This window comes from Oncorhynchus tshawytscha, linkage group LG13 (assembly GCF_018296145.1).
Source record: "Oncorhynchus tshawytscha isolate Ot180627B linkage group LG13, Otsh_v2.0, whole genome shotgun sequence".
NCBI lineage: Eukaryota > Metazoa > Chordata > Actinopteri > Salmoniformes > Salmonidae > Oncorhynchus > Oncorhynchus tshawytscha.
This window is the reverse complement of record NC_056441.1, coordinates 78,791,147-78,810,486: the sequence shown is the minus strand read 5'-3', so window position 1 is coordinate 78,810,486 and position 19,340 is coordinate 78,791,147. Positions and strand designations below refer to the sequence as shown.

Here is a 19,340-nt window from a genome sequence, read left to right as displayed (position 1 = left end):
AATGCACTAATTGATAGATATTTGAAGATGAATACACTAATTGATAGATATTTGATGAATACACTAATTGATAGATATTTGAAGATGAATACAGTAATTGATAGATATTTGAAGATGAATGCACTAATTGATAGATATTTGAAGATGAATACACAAATTGTAAGTGGCTCTTTATAAGAGTGTCTGCTAAAAGACAAAAGTAAAAGAACAGAAAGCATCATATTCATTTATTTTTAAGATAGTAAACAACGTATCCCAACATACACAACAATTATACATCAGCTTTTAAAATAGTTATTTTATGGCCTTCTGCCCGTATTTAATCAGAATAATCTCAGAGTAAAACAATGTGTTGACAGGATCAGAGGATTATAAAGCAGACAGAGTCATAGTCTCAGAAGACAAGGGGCTAACGCAGAAGGGGGCTAACGCCATATGGCTTGCAGTTACATCTACTGTATATTTTCAGGGGCTAGGGGTTTATTGAGATGTGTTGGTTGGTTGGTTCAGCTGTCCGTCTTGGTGCAGTCGAAGGGTTTCCACCACTGGGAGAACTCAAGGACTTTCTTCCGCTGGTCGTCAAAGTTCTCTCTGATGGACTTCCTCCATATCCTCGGCTCCACGTCCAACATCCCCCCAACAATCTCCTGAAGAGGGGAGAGGAGGAGCGGGAGAGAAGGAGAGGAGGGAAGAGGAGAAGGATGGGGAAAGGAGGGAGAAGGTTTAGAGTGACACAGTGGACAGTAAAAGCACCCCATAGAGGTTGTAGTTCACTGACCTTGCCAAAGTAGTGGGGGAACTTGTGTTCGTTTTCAATGACGTGAGCAAAGCCCCCCTGAAGACCAAAGTCTACTGAGAAATATGGCAGACCCCGCGGCACCTGGCACAGAGAGAACACACCGTCAAACGCACTCAAAGAATACATGCCTCTAGAAACCCTCTCTCAGGGGCTGGGACAGGCACCTGGTCCTGGAGCTTGGTAGAGGGAGGGAGGCATGCAGGAAGGGAGGGACAGACGGGGAGGGAAGAGGGGAGAAAACATGTCAGGAGTGAGGAAGAAGGAACGAGAAGATGGAGGTATAACTCACAGCGTGGCGGATGTCTTTGGAGGAGAGATCCACTACCTTCTTATTCATTGCCCACTCCTCATCACATTCCATGATGGCTTTCTGTAGGACACACGCAGTATTAACCCAGACAGCTCATCTATTCTATAGATGGTTTCTATAGGAAGATACACACACCTTAAAGTAGATAGGAGCCATGTCTCCCAGTTCTCTGGGTAGAGGGATACACTCCAGGACCATGTGCTGGCGTCTCTTTGGGTTCATGTGGGTCTCCATAAACACACAGTCCTGATCCTGAGACTCAAACATCTGCACCAGCGCCCTGCGGAACACCTGCACACAGGACGGACAAACACAACGTCACACACAAACTCACAATCTCTGCCTTCTAGACCAATCAGTGAAAATCGGAAAGGTGGGAGGGCATGTCTAGGCTGTAGTAGAGTTTCTGATTGGCTGACCTGGATCTCGGTCCACACGTCCTCATCCAATCCAGTGGCAGAGCAGTGGTGTTGCAGTGGAGTGATCAGACAGTGACCCTCTGTCAGAGACACACCCCCAGGCAGGCTCAGATACACCTGCGGAGACACACACACCAGTCAGAAAACACACACCCAGTCAAAAAACAGACACCCCAATCTGACACCACAAATCCCAATGGGCCAAACTCTCCTTCCCTACTTTCACCTTGGTTCCTATTGCGATGAGCAGGTGTTTCTGGAGCTCGGGGTTGCTGAAGCAGTGATGGCATTTCTCCATGGTAACGGCCAGTCGCCTGTGCTCCGCTATGGCTCTGCTCCTCATCCTCTCCTCGTCCCGCCCCTCGCCCTCTCTCTGAGCCACGCTGGAAACAAACATGTCATCCAGGGTGTAGTTGTCATCGTCTGTCTTCCCCATCATCTGAGAGAGAGAGAGAGAAATGTGTTTGTTTGCCTAAAGTGTGATTATTTACATATCATTTTGATTTCCCCATGAGTCGGTGCATGGCCTTGAGTTACGTTTTCAACACACATACACACACACACACACACACACACACACACACACACACACACACACACACACACACACACACACACACACACACACACACAGAGAGAGAGAGAGACCCAAAGGGCTAATCAATCAGTCTATCAATACAAATCCATATTGCTGTAGCCGGGTCAGTTAACAGACGTCATCTCTGTAGCTGAATAAACATCACACTAGAGAGCATCGAACAGCGGGCGAATATTCCCACTATTCACATCGCACACAGAAACAAGATAATAGGGTGCTTTGAAAAGTTGTTTGTGTTGGTTCAGTTGTCACAACTAAGTGTTGCTTCTAGGATTTTCTTTTTATGGCAGTGACAGAGAGGCATCTCCATGGACACAGGGTGAGCCGTTGGGATGTCGTGTCTCCCCACACTGTCCTGACTGATGATTGGCAGGTCTGGGTCTGTGTGAAAGCAGGCCTAGGTGTGTGTACAACATGTCCATCTAGTCTATTGTATGTGTGTGAGCATGGTGTGTGCAGTCCATCACCTTATCACCCATGAAAACCCAACACCTCATTGGGTAGTCAGAACTGCATCACCCATACCACACCTCTACCAGTGCCTCCCTTCAGGGGAGAAGACTCTAGAACAGGAACAAAAGGCTGATCTAATATTAGATACAATTGCTCTACTCCAATTCCAGCACTAATTTCCTCTTTCTCTCTCAGACAGAGCAAAGGGGAGACAGTCGCTCTAGCTAAAGCCGCTTATGGATACTAAGGCAGAGATGTGATAAGTGCATGTTTGACTATGTGTGCTGGGCCAGTGTGGGGCTTATATTGCCAGCCTTCACTCGGTGGATAATGAATCAATTACACACACACAGACCTGTGGTTAATTGCCACACCTCAATGCTGGTATTCTAGACAACTTCTACCTGGGCCACACGCACACATGTACCCTACTCCCTGAATGGGACTTTGCCTTGTTTAGATTGAGAAACAATGGTGGAACAGGGAACCAAGAAAGTGCAAACAGAAAATGCTTCTGGAATCCGAACGGTTACAATATAGAAGGTATAGGGAAGAAAATACAGTAGTGTATAAAAGACTAGCCACCCTACCCTGGCCCCATTAACGACTAGCTATCCCACCCTGGCCCCATCAAAGACTAGCCATCCCACCCTGGCCCCATTAAAGACTAGCCACCCTACCCTGGCCCCATTAACGACTAGCTATCCCACCCTGGCCCCATTAAAGACTAGCTATCCCACCCTGGCCCCATTAACGACTAGCTATCCCACCCTGGCCCCATTAAAGACTAGCCACCCTACCCTGGCCCCATTAACCCTACCCACCCTGGCCCCATTAAAGACTAGCCACCCTACCCTGGCCCCATTAACGACTAGCTATCCCACCCTGGCCCCATTAAAGACTAGCCACCCTACCCTGGCCCCATTAAAGACTAGCCACCCTACCCTGGCCCCATTAAAGACTAGCCACCCACCCTGGCCCCATTAAAGACTAGCCATCCCACCCTGGCCCCATTAAAGACTAGCCATCCCACCCTGGCCCCATTAAAGACTAGCCATCCCACCCTGGCCCCATTAAAGACTAGCCATCCCACCCTGGCCCCATTAAAGACTAGCCATCCCACCCTGGCCCCATTAACGACTAGCCATCCCACCCTGGCCCCATTAAAGACTAGCCATCCCACCCTGGCCCCATTAACGACTAGCTATCCCTCCCTGGCCCCATTAACGACTAGCTATCCCACCCTGGCCCCATTAACGACTAGCTATCCCACCCTGGCCCCATTAACGACTAGCTATCCCACCCTGGCCCCATTAAAGACTAGCTATCCCACCCTGGCCCCATTAACGACTAGCTATCCCACCCTGGCCCCATTAACGACTAGCTATCCCACCCTGGCCCCATTAACAACTAGCTATCCCACCCTGGCCCCATTAACGACTAGCTATCCCACCCTGGCCCCATTAACGACTAGCTATCCCACCCTGGCCCCATTAACGACTAGCTATCCCACCCTGGCCCCATTAACGACTAGCTATCCTACCCTGGCCCCATTAACGACTAGCTATCCTACCCTGGCCCCATTAACGACTAGCTATCCTACCCTGGCCCCATTAACGACTAGCTATCCTACCCTGGCCCCATTAACGACTAGCTATCCTACCCTGGCACCATTAACGACTAGCTATCCCACCCTGGCCCCATTAACGACTAGCTATCCCACCCTGGCACCATTAACGACTAGCTATCCCACCCTGGCCCCATTAACGACTAGCTATCCCACCCTGGCCCCATTAACGACTAGCTATCCCACCCTGGCCCCATTAACGACTAGCTATCCCACCCTGGCCCCATTAACGACTAGCTATCCCACCCTGGCCCCATTAACGACTAGCTATCCCACCCTGGCCCCATTAACGACTAGCTATCCCACCCTGGCCCCATTAACGACTAGCTATCCTACCCTGGCCCCATTAAAGACTAGCTATCCCACCCTGGCCCCATTAACGACTAGCTATCCTACCCTGGCCCCATTAACGACTAGCTATCCTACCCTGGCCCAATTAAAGACTAGCTATCCCACCCTGGCCCCATTAACGACTAGCTATCCTACCCTGGCCTCATTAAAGACTAGCTATCCTAACCTGGCACCATTGAAACATCAACAGAAATTCCAGGTCTAGGATTTAGGCATAGTGTAGATGCATCCAGCTGCTGAAAATATATATTTGCATGTGGTAAGGGAAAACTAAACCCAGACAAACGTTGATACAGGAGACAGATGTACAACATTTTAAGACCATAGAGCTATTAACTGGTTATCAGAACATCTTGACTGAAGAAATCAAAATTGAGATTTTGGGGGTGGTTGAGGAGTAAAACAGGGCTAGTGTTAAAGCCATGAGGACCAGGGTGGTGGATGAGGAGTAAAACAGGGCCAGTGTTAAAGCCATGAGGACCAGGGTGGTGGATGAGGAGTAAAACAGGGCCAGTGTTAAAGCCATGAGGACCAGGGTGGTGGATGAGGAGTAAAACAGGGCCAGTGTTAAAGCCATGAGGACCAGGGTGGTGGATGAGGAGTATAACAGGGCCAGTGTTAAAGCCATGAGGACCAGGGTGGTGGTGTTGAGACAATGACTTTCTCTCCATGCACATTATAAATATAACAATTATTAGATGTAGTATATGTATAGTCACTATGTCATGGTAACTGTAGTTGTATTTATAGAGTCTAGTCCCTGCTAAAGGAGAGTGTGTGTGGCGTTAATGATACAGCCCACAGAGAGTGAGCTAAAAAGGTGCAACTTTGTCGCTTTCATTTTGAATCGCCATGGCAACTCCGATGTCTCCAAGAGTTTATTAATAATGCTCCCTCTCCCTCTCCATATGCCCCCTCAGCCCTCTCTCCATCCCCATCTCAACCTCATCCCTCTCCATCCCCCAATCTCCATCCCCCTCTCTCCCTCCCCATCCATCTCTCCATCCCCATCTCTCCCTCTACCCATCCCCATCTCTCCATTTCTCCCCATCCCCCTATCCCTCCCTCTATCCCTCCCTCCATCCATCCATCCACATCTCGCCTCTCTCCATCCACCCATCTTCCCCCTTTTCACCCCACCATCCTCCATCTCCCCATCCCCGCCTCCCCATCCACATCTCACCTCTCTCCATCCCTCTATCCCCCTCCTCCCTGCCTCCCTCTATCCCTCCCTGCCTCCCTCTATCCCTCCCTGCCTCCCTCTATCCCTCCCTGCCTGCCTCCCTCTATCCCTCCCTGCCTCCCTCCCTCTATCCCTCCCTGCCTCCCTCCCTCTATCCCTCCCTGCCTCCCTCCCTCTATCCCTCCCTGCCTCCCTCCCTGCCTCCCTCCCTCTATCCCTCCCTGCCTCCCTCCCTCTATCCCTCCCTGCCTCCCTCCCTCTATCCCTCCCTGCCTCCCTCCCTCTATCCCTTCCTCCCTCCATCCATCCCTCCCTCCATCCATCCATCCACATCTCGCCTCTCTCCATCCACCCATCTTCCCCCTTTTCACCCCACCATCCTCCATCTCCCCATCTCCCTCTCTCCCATCCCTCTCTCCATCCACATCTCGCCTCTCCCCATCCCCGCCTACATCTCACCTCTCTCCATCCCTCTATCCCTTCCACCCTCTCCATCTGTTATTTGGAATACGAAATCTGGTATGAGTAAGATACAACTGCTGGGATATGGTTTTACAATGGCCTTGACTGTCCTGATAGTCCAAAACTAACATACACATGTTCACGTTATCATGATAAAGGAGGGGACTTTAGTAAATCCAAATGGTACCCTGCTCTGAATGGGACTGCCTTGTTTAGATTCAGCAACAGTGATGGAACAGGGAACCACAGAAAGTGCAAAGAGTCTATGTTCCTGGACCTGATGTGCCATTGAGAGCAAATGTCAGAGTGTATAAAAAGTATAGCTATCTTTGTACTCTGGCATGAGGAATCTCTCTTTATTGAGTCGGACGAGAGGGATTTACTCCAGACACCCGAACAGGCCCTCATCCCCGTCATTCGCAGGAGAAAGAGACGGAAAGAGATCAGGGTGCCTTGTGAGGATCCGCCGACGAGTGGCTAATCTGCCCTTGCCATCCGTACTACTGGCCAGGACACAATTGACGAGCTAAATGCACATATATCCTACCAATTGGACATTAAATATCTTATGTTTCACCGAGTCGTGGCTAAACAACGACATGATTAACATACAGCATCGGCACGATAGAACAGCAGCCTCCATTAAGACAACGCATAACAGCCGGTGCACAATATCTAAGGAAGTCTCAAGGTTTTGCTCACCTGAGGTAGAGTATCTCATGATAAGCTGTATACCACACTATCTACCTAGAGTGTTTTCATCTACATACCACCACAGTTTGATGCTGGCACTACGACCACACTCAATGAGCTGTATAGCGCCATAAGAAAACAGGGAAGCGATCATCCAGAGGCAGAGCTCCTAGTGGCTGGGGACATTAATGCAGGGAAACTGAAATCCATCTTATCAAATTTCTATCAGCATGTTAAATGCTGATAGAAAAAAACTCCAGAGCACCTTTGTGCCACACACAGAAACGCATACAAAACTCTCCCTCACCCTCCATTTGGCAAAACTGACCATAATTCCATCCTCCTGATTCCTGCTTAGAAGCAAAAACTAAAGTAGGTAGCACCAGTGACTCTGTCAATAAAGAAATAGTCAGATGAAACAGATGCTAAGCTACAGGACTGGTTTGCTATCACAGACTGGAATATGCTCTGGGATTCTTCCGATGGCATTGAGTACACCACAGTCACTGGCTTCATCAATAAGTGCATTGATGACTTCATCCCCACGGTGACCGTACGTACATAGCCCAACCAGAAGCCATGGATTACAGGCAACATCCGCACTGAGCTGAAGGGTAGAGCTGCCACTTTCAAGGAGCTTATAAGAAATCCCGCCATGCCTCGGACGAACAATCAAACAGGCAAAGCGTCACTAGAGGACTAAGATCGAATCGCACTACACCGGCTCCGATGCTCGTCGGATGTGGCAAACTATTAGACCACGAAAGGGAAGCACAGCCGAGATTTGCCCAGTGACACGAGCCTACCAGATGAGCTAACTTACTTCTATACTCGCTCCGAAGAAAGTAACACCGAAACATGCATGAGAGCACCAGCTGTTCCAGGATGACTTTCTGATCACGCTCTCCAAAGCCGGTGTGAGTAAGGCCTTGAAAACAGGTCAACATTCACAACGCCGCTGGGCCAGACGGATTACCAGGACATGTACTACGAGCATGCGCTGACCAACTGGCAAGTGTCTTCACTGACAGTTTCAACCTCTCCCTGTCCGAGTCTGTAATACCAACAGGTTTCAAGCAGACAACCATAGTCCCTGTGCCCAAAAACACTAAGGTAGCCTGCCTAAATGAATACCGACCCGTAGCAGTTATGTCTGTAGCCATGAAGTGCTTTGAAAGGCTGGTCATGGCTCACATCAACACCATCATCCCAGAAACCATAGACCCACTCCAATATGCATACCTCCTTAACAGATCCACTGATGATGCATTCACAATTGCACTCCACACGGCCCTTTCCCACCTGGACAAAAGGAACACCTGTGTGAGAATGCTATTCATTGACTACAGCTCAGCGTTCAACACCATAGTACCCTCAAAGCTCATCACTAAGTTAAGGTCCCTGGGACTAAACACCACCCTCTGCAACTGGATCCTGGACTTCCTGATGGGCCGCCCCCAGGTGGTGAGGGTAGGTAACAATACATCCGCCATGCTGATCCTTAACACGGGGGCCCCTCAGGGTTGCGTGCTCAGTCCTCTCCTGTAGTCCATATATTCACTCAAGACTGCACGGCCAGGCACGACTCCAACACCATCATTTAGTTTGCCGATGACACAACAGTGGTAGGCCTCATCACCAACAATGACAAGACAGCCTATAGGGAGGTCAGAAACCTGTCAGTGTGGTGCCATGACAACAACCTCTCCCTCAACATGACCAAGGAGATGATTGCGGACTACAGGAAATGGAGGATCGAACACGCCCCCATTGTCATCGACGGGGCTGCAGTGGAGCAGGTTAATAAGAGCTTCAAGTGCCTCAGTGACCATATCTCCAACAAACTAACATGGTCCAAGCACACCAAGACAGCTGTGAAGTGGGCACAACAAAACCTGTTCCCCCTCAGGAGACTGAAAAGATTTGGCATGGGTCCTCAGATCCTCAAAAGGTTTTACAGCTGCACCATCGAGAGCATCGTAACTGGTTGCATCACTGCCTGGTATGGCAACTGCTCGGCCTCCGACCGCAAGGCACTACAGAGGGTAGTGTGTACGGCCCAGTACATCACTGAGGCCAAGCTTCCTGCAATCCAAGACCTCTATACCAGGCGGTGTCAGAGGAAGGCCCAAAAAAATTGTCAAAGACTCCCGCCACCCTAGTCTGACTGTTTTCTCTGATAACGCACGGCAAGTGGTACCGGAGTGCCATGTCTAAGTCCAAGAGGCTTCTGAACAGCTTCTACCCCCAAGCCATAAGACTACTGAATATCTAATCAAATGGCTACCCAGACTACTTGCACAGCCCCCCCCCTCTTTTTAACACTGCTGCTACACTTTTATTATTTTTGCATAAGTCACTTTCATTACTCCACCCACATGTATATATTACCTCAATTACCTCGACTAACCGGTGCCCCTGCACATTGACTTACTGTGAGACTTTCTGTACAGAAACACAGGGAGGACATATTGAGGAGTTATAGTGATGCTGGCAGTCTCTCAGTGGGGGGCTCCCAGGCAGTCCTTCTAACCTGTGAGGATCTCCTGAGACCACTGAAGCTGCGCAACCTCAATGAGTATCTGGGGAAGTGGGTGTCTATTGCTGACAGTTCAAATAGTTCTACGTGGGTAGTCAGGAGGCCAACAACACAGTGCCTGAATCACAGGAGGCTGCTGACTGGAGGAAGGCTCATAATAATGCCGGAATGGAGCTAACTGAATTAAACACCTGGAAACCATGCGTTTGATGTATTTGATACCATTGCACTTTTTCAGCTCTAGCCATTACAACAAATATATCCTCCCCAATTAAGCTGTCACCAACATCCCGTGGCCTGGAGGTCTCGGTGCTGGTCAGTATTCAGAAGACTTGATGTCATCCAGTTCTATCACATAGGAGGACAGTGCTTGAGGATGATGTTTAACTTGACAACAGCTGGACCTCAGTGATCCCTGCACCCAGTCCTGACATCCTCCTGACAACGTGCGCAGACTGTTTCCTCACCCTGCAGACAGACACTGAGGCTGCTCTACAACGTAGGAGAAGGGAGCTCACTGCTGCCTAACTGGAATTCTACATTTTATTGTTTCAATTCCAGAGAGAGGGGGAAGGTTTAAAAACAATATACACAAGAATTGTATAAAACGGTTTAATTATTTTACCGATGCGAGGATAACGAGTAGTTCCCTCCTCGTCCCTGATTGGGTAGCTACCCACTGCGGTGTTCTGCTGTAACCGAGGATTACTTAACCCAGAAAACCTGGAAATGGTCACTGACAAAGAAATGCCAGTCTTGATAGGGAAACAAACTCTACCCTGCTAGTGGTTGTGCAGTATGGACTCTAAATGACCTCAAATAAAACGCAGATTAAAAATATAAAAATAAAAAGTGGTCCAAAACTCTATGGTGTTCTGGGTTGCCATATTGGTGTATTGGATGAGCACATTTACATTTTACAGAGAGGACAGGTTGTTTGGAGCGAATGCAGCGTACCTTGCCAGCCATGCGTGCGTACAGGGAGTTCTGGTCCTCTGCAGAGCTCATCTTCTCCCTGCGGACCATCTCATGAAGACCCACACTGTCATCATCCTGGAAGTATCTCATACGCTCCCCATCCCTGTGGGTCTCAATCTGACCAGGGGAGAGAGACACCATTAGAATACTGAAAATATCACTCTTTCCCCATCCACCTTGTGTAACCAATAGAGAATATACTTCAGAACTGTTTACATAAGCACAGTTCATCTGAGAGGGAGACTGTGTTTGCATTGTTGATGGGGCAAAATCAATTTGGGATACACCTCTTTACTCCCAGGCAAGTCAAGACACCGTAACCTCATCTCTCACAACCTATCATAACACACACTGCTCACCGCCTTCTTTTTCCTACGTCTTCCTCTGGGCTCCTGGGGTTCCGAAGAGGCATTGACCGGCCAGGCACGACCCGATTGGTCTGTTCTGAAGAGAAGTACTTCCTGGTCCTCCTCTGTTTGACCTGGAGCCTGAACAAACAAAGGGAGAGGGTTATGGAGACGAACATAGAACAGAAAAGCATATGCAAACCCGATTGATCACATAGCAGACATTATAGAAGCAGTGCATTCATGCTCTACAGTAAAATAAAGAATCCAGTATTATTTATAAGGGGAACACGACAGTGGACAAGGCAGTTATTTCATAACTGGGTTAGCTTAGAGGAACACTGACCATACACACAGAATAACGGCACACTGATAATACCCTAACTTAGACAAATAAGAAAACAGTAAACATGTTGTCCCCCACGAATGACACAGCCCACCCGGGCCAATTATTGACAACAATTCGAGCTCAAACAGGACAGGGATATGCTTGTTCAAAGTTTGGAATTTCAGTTGATTACTACAGTGCCCCCTAGGGCCTAGCAGTGTCATTTTGTAAATGCCAGATCTCTATGGCAAGATGCATCATTCACCCAAGTTTTTGTCAAAATCAGGCCAGTGGTGAGATATTGAATGTGACTAACGTACTAAAAGATGGCGACAGATGCATAGTTCCCCCTCCGATTTCATGTTGTTTAAGCCCTCCATGGTGAAAGTATAAATAAGCAGAAGAAAAAGGACAGAGCCCTCCACACGACCTCTCCAATCAGTCTTGAAAGAGAGAGAGCGCGGTAAGTAAATTGTCTCGTATGACTGCCGGGTGTATCACTAACCATGATCACAAAAAAAGGCAACAGTAAACATGCAGTCCCCCATGAATGATGCTGTGCCCCCTTTGGGATAATCAGTGACATTTTGTAAATATCCTCTCTCTATGGCAAGATGCATGTGCCAAATTTCAGCACTGAGTCAAACAGATCAAGAGATAAACATGTGCCTGTGTTTGCAACATGTGTACCAAATTGTGTTCCAATACGAAAATCCTTGACTAATGTATATGCATTTGTGCCAGACCACGCCCACGTGAATGTTTATTGGTCAATAGTGGCCATGTTTTTTTAGGTACTAGTCTGAAAATATTGCATTGAGAGACCTTTGTCCATCGATGCCACATATCAAATGTTGTGCAGATCGGTCATTAGGTGCCAGAAGGTGTGTTTTGGGGAAATCCACCATGGCAGACTATGGGTCTCCTGAGGCATGTGTGAGGAGATGGACTTATGTACTGAATTTCATGACTTTAGGTCAAACGGGGTGAGGAGAATAAGTATATAAAGGGATGTGTATAAGGGAAGTGTATAAGTATATAAGGGAATAAGCTATATGACGTTGAAAGGTTGCGCACGTCTGCATTTTAGCGCCACCATCTAGCCAATCGGTGTCATTTTGTAAATGTCAGATCTCTATGGCAAGATGCATCATTCACCCAAGTTGTGTCAAAATCAGGCCAGTGGTGTCAGACATCGCTTGTGACTATGTACGGATGGTGACCGATCCACATTCCCCTCCCTGATTTCATCGTGGGGGACAATGAAGAGTGTGGAAAAAAACACCAACAGCCCCTCTCTCACTGAGGAGTCTTAAGAGATTATAGCAGATCTCACCAAGAGAGGAACAGTAATACATTAGCCTACTTATCCATATACGTATTCCTCACTTGCGAAAATAGAAGCAACACAGAAAAACCTAAACTGAGGAGAGGTGGAGGGGAGAGTTCAGCTCACTAGAGTAGGGTTCCCTAACTGTCGGACCTCTGACCATACATTCAAGAAAAAAAAGTGGGCCCAGCTGAATCCAGTTTGTGATCCCTGCACTAAAGGGTTTCATTCAAAGCTGATATGACAGAGGGGAGCGAGGAAAGAGAGAGGGGGGAATAGGAGAGGACATTCAAGGCTAGCGAGAGAAGCTAAAGAGAGATAGACAGCTTTGATTGACACCGCTAACAATAGACATGGGCCATAACCTTTCTAAAAAAAACACATAGGTTAGTCAAGCGTTTCACTGAAGGGGCCTGATCATTGAAAACCACCCAAATCAAATCAAATTTTATTTGTCACACACATGGTTAGCAGATGTTAATGCGAGTGTAGCGAAATGCTTGTGCTTCTAGTTCCGACAATGCAGTAATAACCAACATGTAATCTAACTAACAATTCCAAAACTACTGTCTTATACACAGTGTAAGGGGATAAAGAATATGTACATAAGGATATATGAATGAGTGATGGTACAGAGCAGCATAGGCAAGATACAGTAGATGGGTTCATTAGAACGTGCGTTGAAGATGTCGTTCCCATAGCAACGATTAAAACATTCCCTAACCAGAAACCGTGGATTGATGGCAGCATTCGTGTGAAACTGAAGGCACGAACCACTGCTTTTAATCAGGGCAAGGTGTCTGGTAACATGACTGAATACAAACAGTGCAGCTATTCCCTCCGCAAGGCTATCAAACAAGCTAAGCGCCAGTACAGAGACAAAGTAGAATCTCAATTCAACGGCTCAGACACAAGAGGTATGTGGCAGGGTCTACAGTCAATCACGGACTACAGGAAGAAATCCAGCCCAGTCACGGACCAGGATGTCTTGCTCCCAGGCAGACTAAATAGCTTTTTTGCCCGCTTTGAGGACAGTACAGTGCCACTGACACGGCCTGCAACGGAAACATGCGGTCTCTCCTTCACTGCAGCCGAAGTGAGTAAGACATTTAAACGTGTTAACCCTCGCAAGGCTGCAGGCCCAGACGGCATCCCCAGCCGCGCCCTCAGAGCATGCGCAGACCAGCTGGCCGGTGTGTTTACGGACATATTCAATCAATCCCTATACCAGTCTGCTGTTCCCACATGCTTCAAGAGGGCCACCATTGTTCCTGTTCCCAAGAAAGCTAAGGTAACTGAGCTAAACGACTACCGCCCCATACAAACAAGCCAAGACCCTGTGTGCAGTTCAGCGTTAGGCTGCCAAGACACTGTGTGCAGTTCAGCGTTAGGCTGCCAAGACACTGTGTGCAGTTCAGCGTTAGGCTGCCAAGACACTGTGTGCAGTTCAGCGTTAGGCTGCCAAGACACTGTGTGCAGTTCAGCGTTAGGCTGCCAAGACACTGTGTGCAGTTCAGCGTTAGGCTGCCAAGACACTGTGTGCAGTTCAGCGTTAGGCTGCCAAGACACTGTGTGCAGTTCAGCGTTAGGCTGCCAAGACACTGTGTGCAGTTCAGCGTTAGGCTGCCAAGACACTGTGTGCAGTTCAGCGTTAGGCTGCCAAGACACTGTGTGCAGTTCAGCGTTAGGCTGCCAAGACACTGTGTGCAGTTCAGCGTTAGGCTGCCAAGACGGCGTGAGCAGTGCAGCATTAGGCTGCCAAGACGGCGTGAGCAGTGCAGCGTTAGGCTGCCAAGATGGTTGTTTTGAAGGTTCCTCAGCTTTGAGTGTGTAAGATTCCTCACGCCTGGTGGAAGATGGATGATGCAATAAGTGGTAAATGTTATTATATAGTGGAGATATGAGCTCTCTGTTAGGATAAACCCTTACCAGAAGAGACCACTAGAGTATATACATCTGATGGGGGTAGATGTGTTGGAAGTGGAGATACTCCAGAATACTAGAGTATATACAGTTGAAGTCGGAAGTTCATACAAACTTAAGTTGGAGTCATTAAAACTTATTTTTCAACCACTCCACAAATTTCTTGACAAAACTATAGTTTGTTAACAAGTCGGATAGGACATCTACTTTGTGCATGACACAAGTAATTTTCCCACCAATTGTTTACATACAGATTATTTCACTAACAATTCACTGTATCACAATTCCAGTGGGTCAGAAGTGACTGTGCCTTTAAACATTTTGGAAAAATCCAGAAAATGTCATGGCTTTAGAAGCTTCTGATAGGTGTGTGCAGGCTATTTGATATCATTTGAGTCAATATGAGGTGTACCTGTGGATATATTTGAAGGCCTACCTCAAACTCAGCGCCTCTTTGCTTGACATCATGAACGTACTTTGGTGCGAAAAGTACAAATCAATCCCAGAACAACAGCAAAGGACCCTGTGAAGATGCTGGAGGAAACAGGTACAAAAGTATCTACATCCACAGTAAAACAAGTCCTATATCGACATAACCTGAAAGGCCGCTCAGCAAGGAAGCCACTGCTCCAAAACCGCCATAAAAAAGCCTGACTACAGATTGCAATTGCACATGAGGACAAAGATCGTACTTTTTGGAGAAATGTCCTCTGGTCTGATGAAACAAAATAGAACTGTTTGGCCATAATGACCATTGTTATGTTTGGTGGAAAGGGGGAGGCTTGCAAGCCGAAGAACACCATCAAAACCGTGAAGCAAGGGGGTGGCAGCATCATGTTGTGGAGGTGCTTTGCTGCAGGAGGGACTGTTGCACTTCACAAAATAGATGGCTTCATGAGGAAGGACAATTATTTGGATATATTGAAGCAACATCTCAAGACATCAGTCAGGAAGTTAAGGCTTGGTCGCAAATGGGTCCTCCAAATGGACAATGACTCCAAGCACACTTCCAAAGTTGCAGCAAAATGACTTGTTGAGTGTAGGGGGCAGTATTTTAGTTTTTGGCTAAAAACGTACCCGTTTGAAACTGCCTACTGTGAGTACGGTATAACAGAACTGATATTGCAGGCAAAAACCTGGAAGTGCTGTTTTTCCTGAAAGCTCTCTGTTCCATTGGATGCCTTGCCTCAATTTAAAGGGATATCAACCAGATTCCTATTCCTTTGGCTTCCTCAAGGTGTGAACAGTCTTTAGACATAGTTTCAGACTTTTATTTTGAAAAATGAGCGAGAAAGAACCCATCGCGTCAGTGGATGGCTGGGTGCAGCAGAGTTTTTAATGCGCAACAGCCATTTTCTCTCTCTCTCCTATGGAAGAAGCTACATTCCGGTTGACATATTATCGATTATATTGTAAAAACAACCTGAGGATTGATTATAAAAAACGTGTTTCTACGACTATTACGGACACTATTTGGAATTTTCGTTTGCGATGTCGTAACCGCTCGAGCCTGTGGATTTCTGAACATAAACGCGCCAAACAAATGGAGGTATTTTGTATATAAAAATCATCTTTATGGAACAAAAGGAACATTTATTGTGTAACTGGGAGTCTCGTGAGTGCAAACATCCGAAGATCAAAGCTAAGCAATTTAATTTATTGCTTTTCTGACTTTTGTGACCAATCTACTTGGCTGCTAGCTGTTTGTAATATTTTGTCTACTGAGAGAGATGTTCTTATATAACCGCTTCGTATGCTTTTGCCAAAAAGCTTTATTGAAATCTGACACGCCAGGTGGATTAACAACAAGCTAAGCTGTGTTTTGCTATATTGCACTTGTGATTTCATAAATTTTTTATATTTTTAGTAATTTAATTTGGCGCTCTGCAATTCAGCGGATGTTGATGACAATGATCCCGCTAACGGGATGGGTGCGTCAAGAAGTTTAAGGACAACAAAGTCAAGGTACTGGAGTGGCCATCACAAAGCCCTGACCTCAATCCTATAGAAAATGTGTGGGCAGAACTGAAAAAGCGTGTGTGAGCAAGGAGGCCTACAAACCTGACTCAGTTACACCAGCTCCGTCAAGAGAAATGGGCCAAAATTCACCCAATTTATTGTGGAAAGCTTGTTGAAGGCTACCCAAAACATTTGACCCAAGTTAAACTATTTAAAGGCAATGCTACCAAATACTAATTGAGTGTATGTAAACTTCTGACCCACTGGGAATGTGATGAAAGAAATAAAAGCTGACATAAATCATTCTCAACACTATTATTCTGACATTTTACATTCTTAAAATAAAGTGATCCTAACTGACCAAAAACAGGACATTTTTACTCAGATTAAATGTCAGGAATTGTGAAAAACTGAGTTTAAATGCATTTGACTAAGGTGTATGTAATCTGATGGAGATGTGTTGGGAGTGGAGATACTCTAGAATACTAGAGTATATAAATCTGAAGGAGTGAGAAAATGGGTTATTGTCAAAGACAACTCTTACTGCGAACCAGAGAATATAAACTTCTATACAGGCATTCAGACAGCAGGTATTCAGAGAGAAAGGCAGGCAGGCAGACAGGGCTAAAGCAGTCAATCAGCCTGCAGGCTTGTACCTACTGAGCACTCAGTCAGTCAGCTGACAGTGATTTAGTCTGTTCTAATGTGCTAGTGGTCATCTCCACAAGAGTAGCACATACATACAGTAGGCTACTACCTTATCCTCTTGGCCCCCTGACGGGTAATGCCTGTCCCTCCCTATACACCTCCACTCACCCTGTCCGATTTCCCAGGTTGCTGTGCGGCACGATTCTCCTTGGCATTACGGGCTGATTCCAGCTGGGTCTTCAGTTTCTCCATCAGAGCCTAAAGGTGACACACATTTAAAAACTTCACATGACTGCACCCCACCCCACCCACACTAATGATGTCAGATGTTGCATGTGTGGATTTCTCGTACACAGAGTGCTGTTTCTCCATCCATGTCACACAGAATAACATTTAACAACCTCTCCTGATTGTATTCCACCATTACAAGAGGCTGAGAGTAGAATCACTGATTGAACACAACATAGTAGTCTGGTGTCCTTCACCGCGGCTGCCCTTCCCATGAGTCTAAATATTACAGCCTACTGGATAACAGATGTTCTCACCACCATCTAACCCTCTGTCTCATGACAGGGATGTGGACAATGTGGAAAAGTAGCAGAGGAAGCCAATGAGTGTGTGTGTAGTAGTAGTAGTAGTATGTGCCTGGCCCATCTCTACCAGGCCCTTGTCAACTAAGAGGAGCTGGCTGTGACTGGACACTGTCAGAGCAGACATTGTGATGGGGATCTAGATAAGTAGTGGCCACATCCACACTCAGTCCTCTGATGGGGATCTAGATAAGTAGTGGCCACATCCACACTCAGTCCTCTGAAGCCTGTCTCTAGTGACAGATGCCCATGTAAACTGTAGTACTATATACGACAGATTGGCTGGCCTCAGTACTATATACGACAGTTTGGCTGGCCTCGGTACGCCAAACTGTCGTACAGAGTACAGAGGCTAGCCAAACTGTCGTATAGAGTACCGAGGCCAGCCAAACTGTCGTACAGAGTACCGAGGCCAGCCAAACTGTAGTATATAGTACCGAGGCCAGCCAAACTGTCATATATAGTAATGATGCCAGTAAAACCTTATCGATTGACAGAGATGGATGGGGCTTGAGTGGACAGAGTGACTTCTACACTGCTCAAAAAAATAAAGGGAACACTTAAACAACACAATGTAACTCCAAATCAACACACTTCTGTGAAATCAAACTGTCCACTTAGGAAGCAACACTGATTGACAATAAATTTCACATGCTGTTGTGCAAATGGAATAGACAACAGGTGGAAATTAGGCAATTAGCAAGACACCCCCAATAAAGGAGTGGTTCTGCAGGTGATAACCACAGACCACTTCTCAGTTCCTATATTTCCTGGCTGATGTTTTGGTCACTTTTGAATGCTGGCGGTGCTTTCACTCTAGTGGTAGAGTGGCTCAGGTAGTGCAGCTCATCCAGGATGGCACATCAATGCGAGCTGTGGCAAGAAGGTTTGCTGTGTCTGTCAGCGTAGTGTCCAGAGCATGGAGGCGCTACCAGGAGACAGGCCAGTACATCAGGAGACGTAGAGGAGGCCGTAGGAGGGCAACAACCCAGCAGCAGGACGGCTACCTCCGCCTTTGTGCAAGAAGGAGCATGAGGAGCACTGCCAGAGCCCTGCAAAATGACCTCCAGCAGGCCACAAATGTGCATGTGTCTGCTCAAACGGTCAGAAACAGACTCCATGAGGGTGGTATGAGGGCCCGACGTCCACAGATGGGGGTTGGCCTTACAGCCCAACACCGTGCAGGACGTTTGGCATTTGCCAGAGAACACCAAGATTGGCAAATTCGCCATTGGCGCCCTGTGCTCTTCACAGATGAAAGCAGGTTCACACTGAGCACGTGACAGAGTCTGGAGACGCCGTGGAGAACGTTCTGCTGCCTGCAACATCCTCCAGCATGACCGGTTTGGCGGTGGGTCAGTCATGGTGTGGGGTGGCATTTCTTTGGGGGGGCCGCACAGCCCTCCATGTGCTCGCCAGAGGTAGCCTGACTGCCATTAGGTACCGAGATGAGATCCTCAGACCCCTTGTGAGACCATATGCTGGTGAGGTTGGCCCTGGGCTCCTCCTAATGCAAGACCATGCTAGACCTCATGTGGCTGGAGTGTGTCAGCAGTTCCTGCAAGAGGAAGGCATTGATGCTATGGACTGGCCCGCCCGTTCCCCAGACCTGAATCCAATTGAGCACATCTGGGACATCATGTCTCGCTCCATCCACCAACGCCACGTTGCACCACAGACTGTCCAGGAGTTGGCGGATGCTTTAGACCAGGTCTGGGAGGAGATCCCTCAGGAAACCATCCGCCACCTCATCAGGAGCATGCCCAGGCATTGTAGGGAGGTCATACAGGCACGTGGAGGCCA

The 19,340-nt window shown here is 47.5% G+C and overlaps 1 protein-coding gene across 1 annotated transcript in view; it reads right to left on the bottom strand.

Annotated features, from left to right (window-relative positions):
- Positions 1-212: 212 nt before the first annotated feature.
- The window catches only part of cwf19l2 (CWF19 like cell cycle control factor 2), a 36,082-nt gene continuing 16,954 nt past the window's right edge, over positions 213-19,340 (bottom strand). Inside the window, exons 12-20 of the mRNA XM_042294966.1 lie at positions 17,116-17,205; positions 10,772-10,900; positions 10,392-10,529; positions 1,755-1,967; positions 1,529-1,645; positions 1,245-1,400; positions 1,089-1,169; positions 779-880; positions 213-647 (exon numbers count right to left, since the gene is read on the bottom strand). Coding sequence (XP_042150900.1) covers positions 507-647; positions 779-880; positions 1,089-1,169; positions 1,245-1,400; positions 1,529-1,645; positions 1,755-1,967; positions 10,392-10,529; positions 10,772-10,900; positions 17,116-17,205 — 1,167 coding nt within the window. The 3' untranslated portion in view covers positions 213-506. The remainder of the gene's footprint in view (positions 648-778; positions 881-1,088; positions 1,170-1,244; positions 1,401-1,528; positions 1,646-1,754; positions 1,968-10,391; positions 10,530-10,771; positions 10,901-17,115; positions 17,206-19,340) is intronic.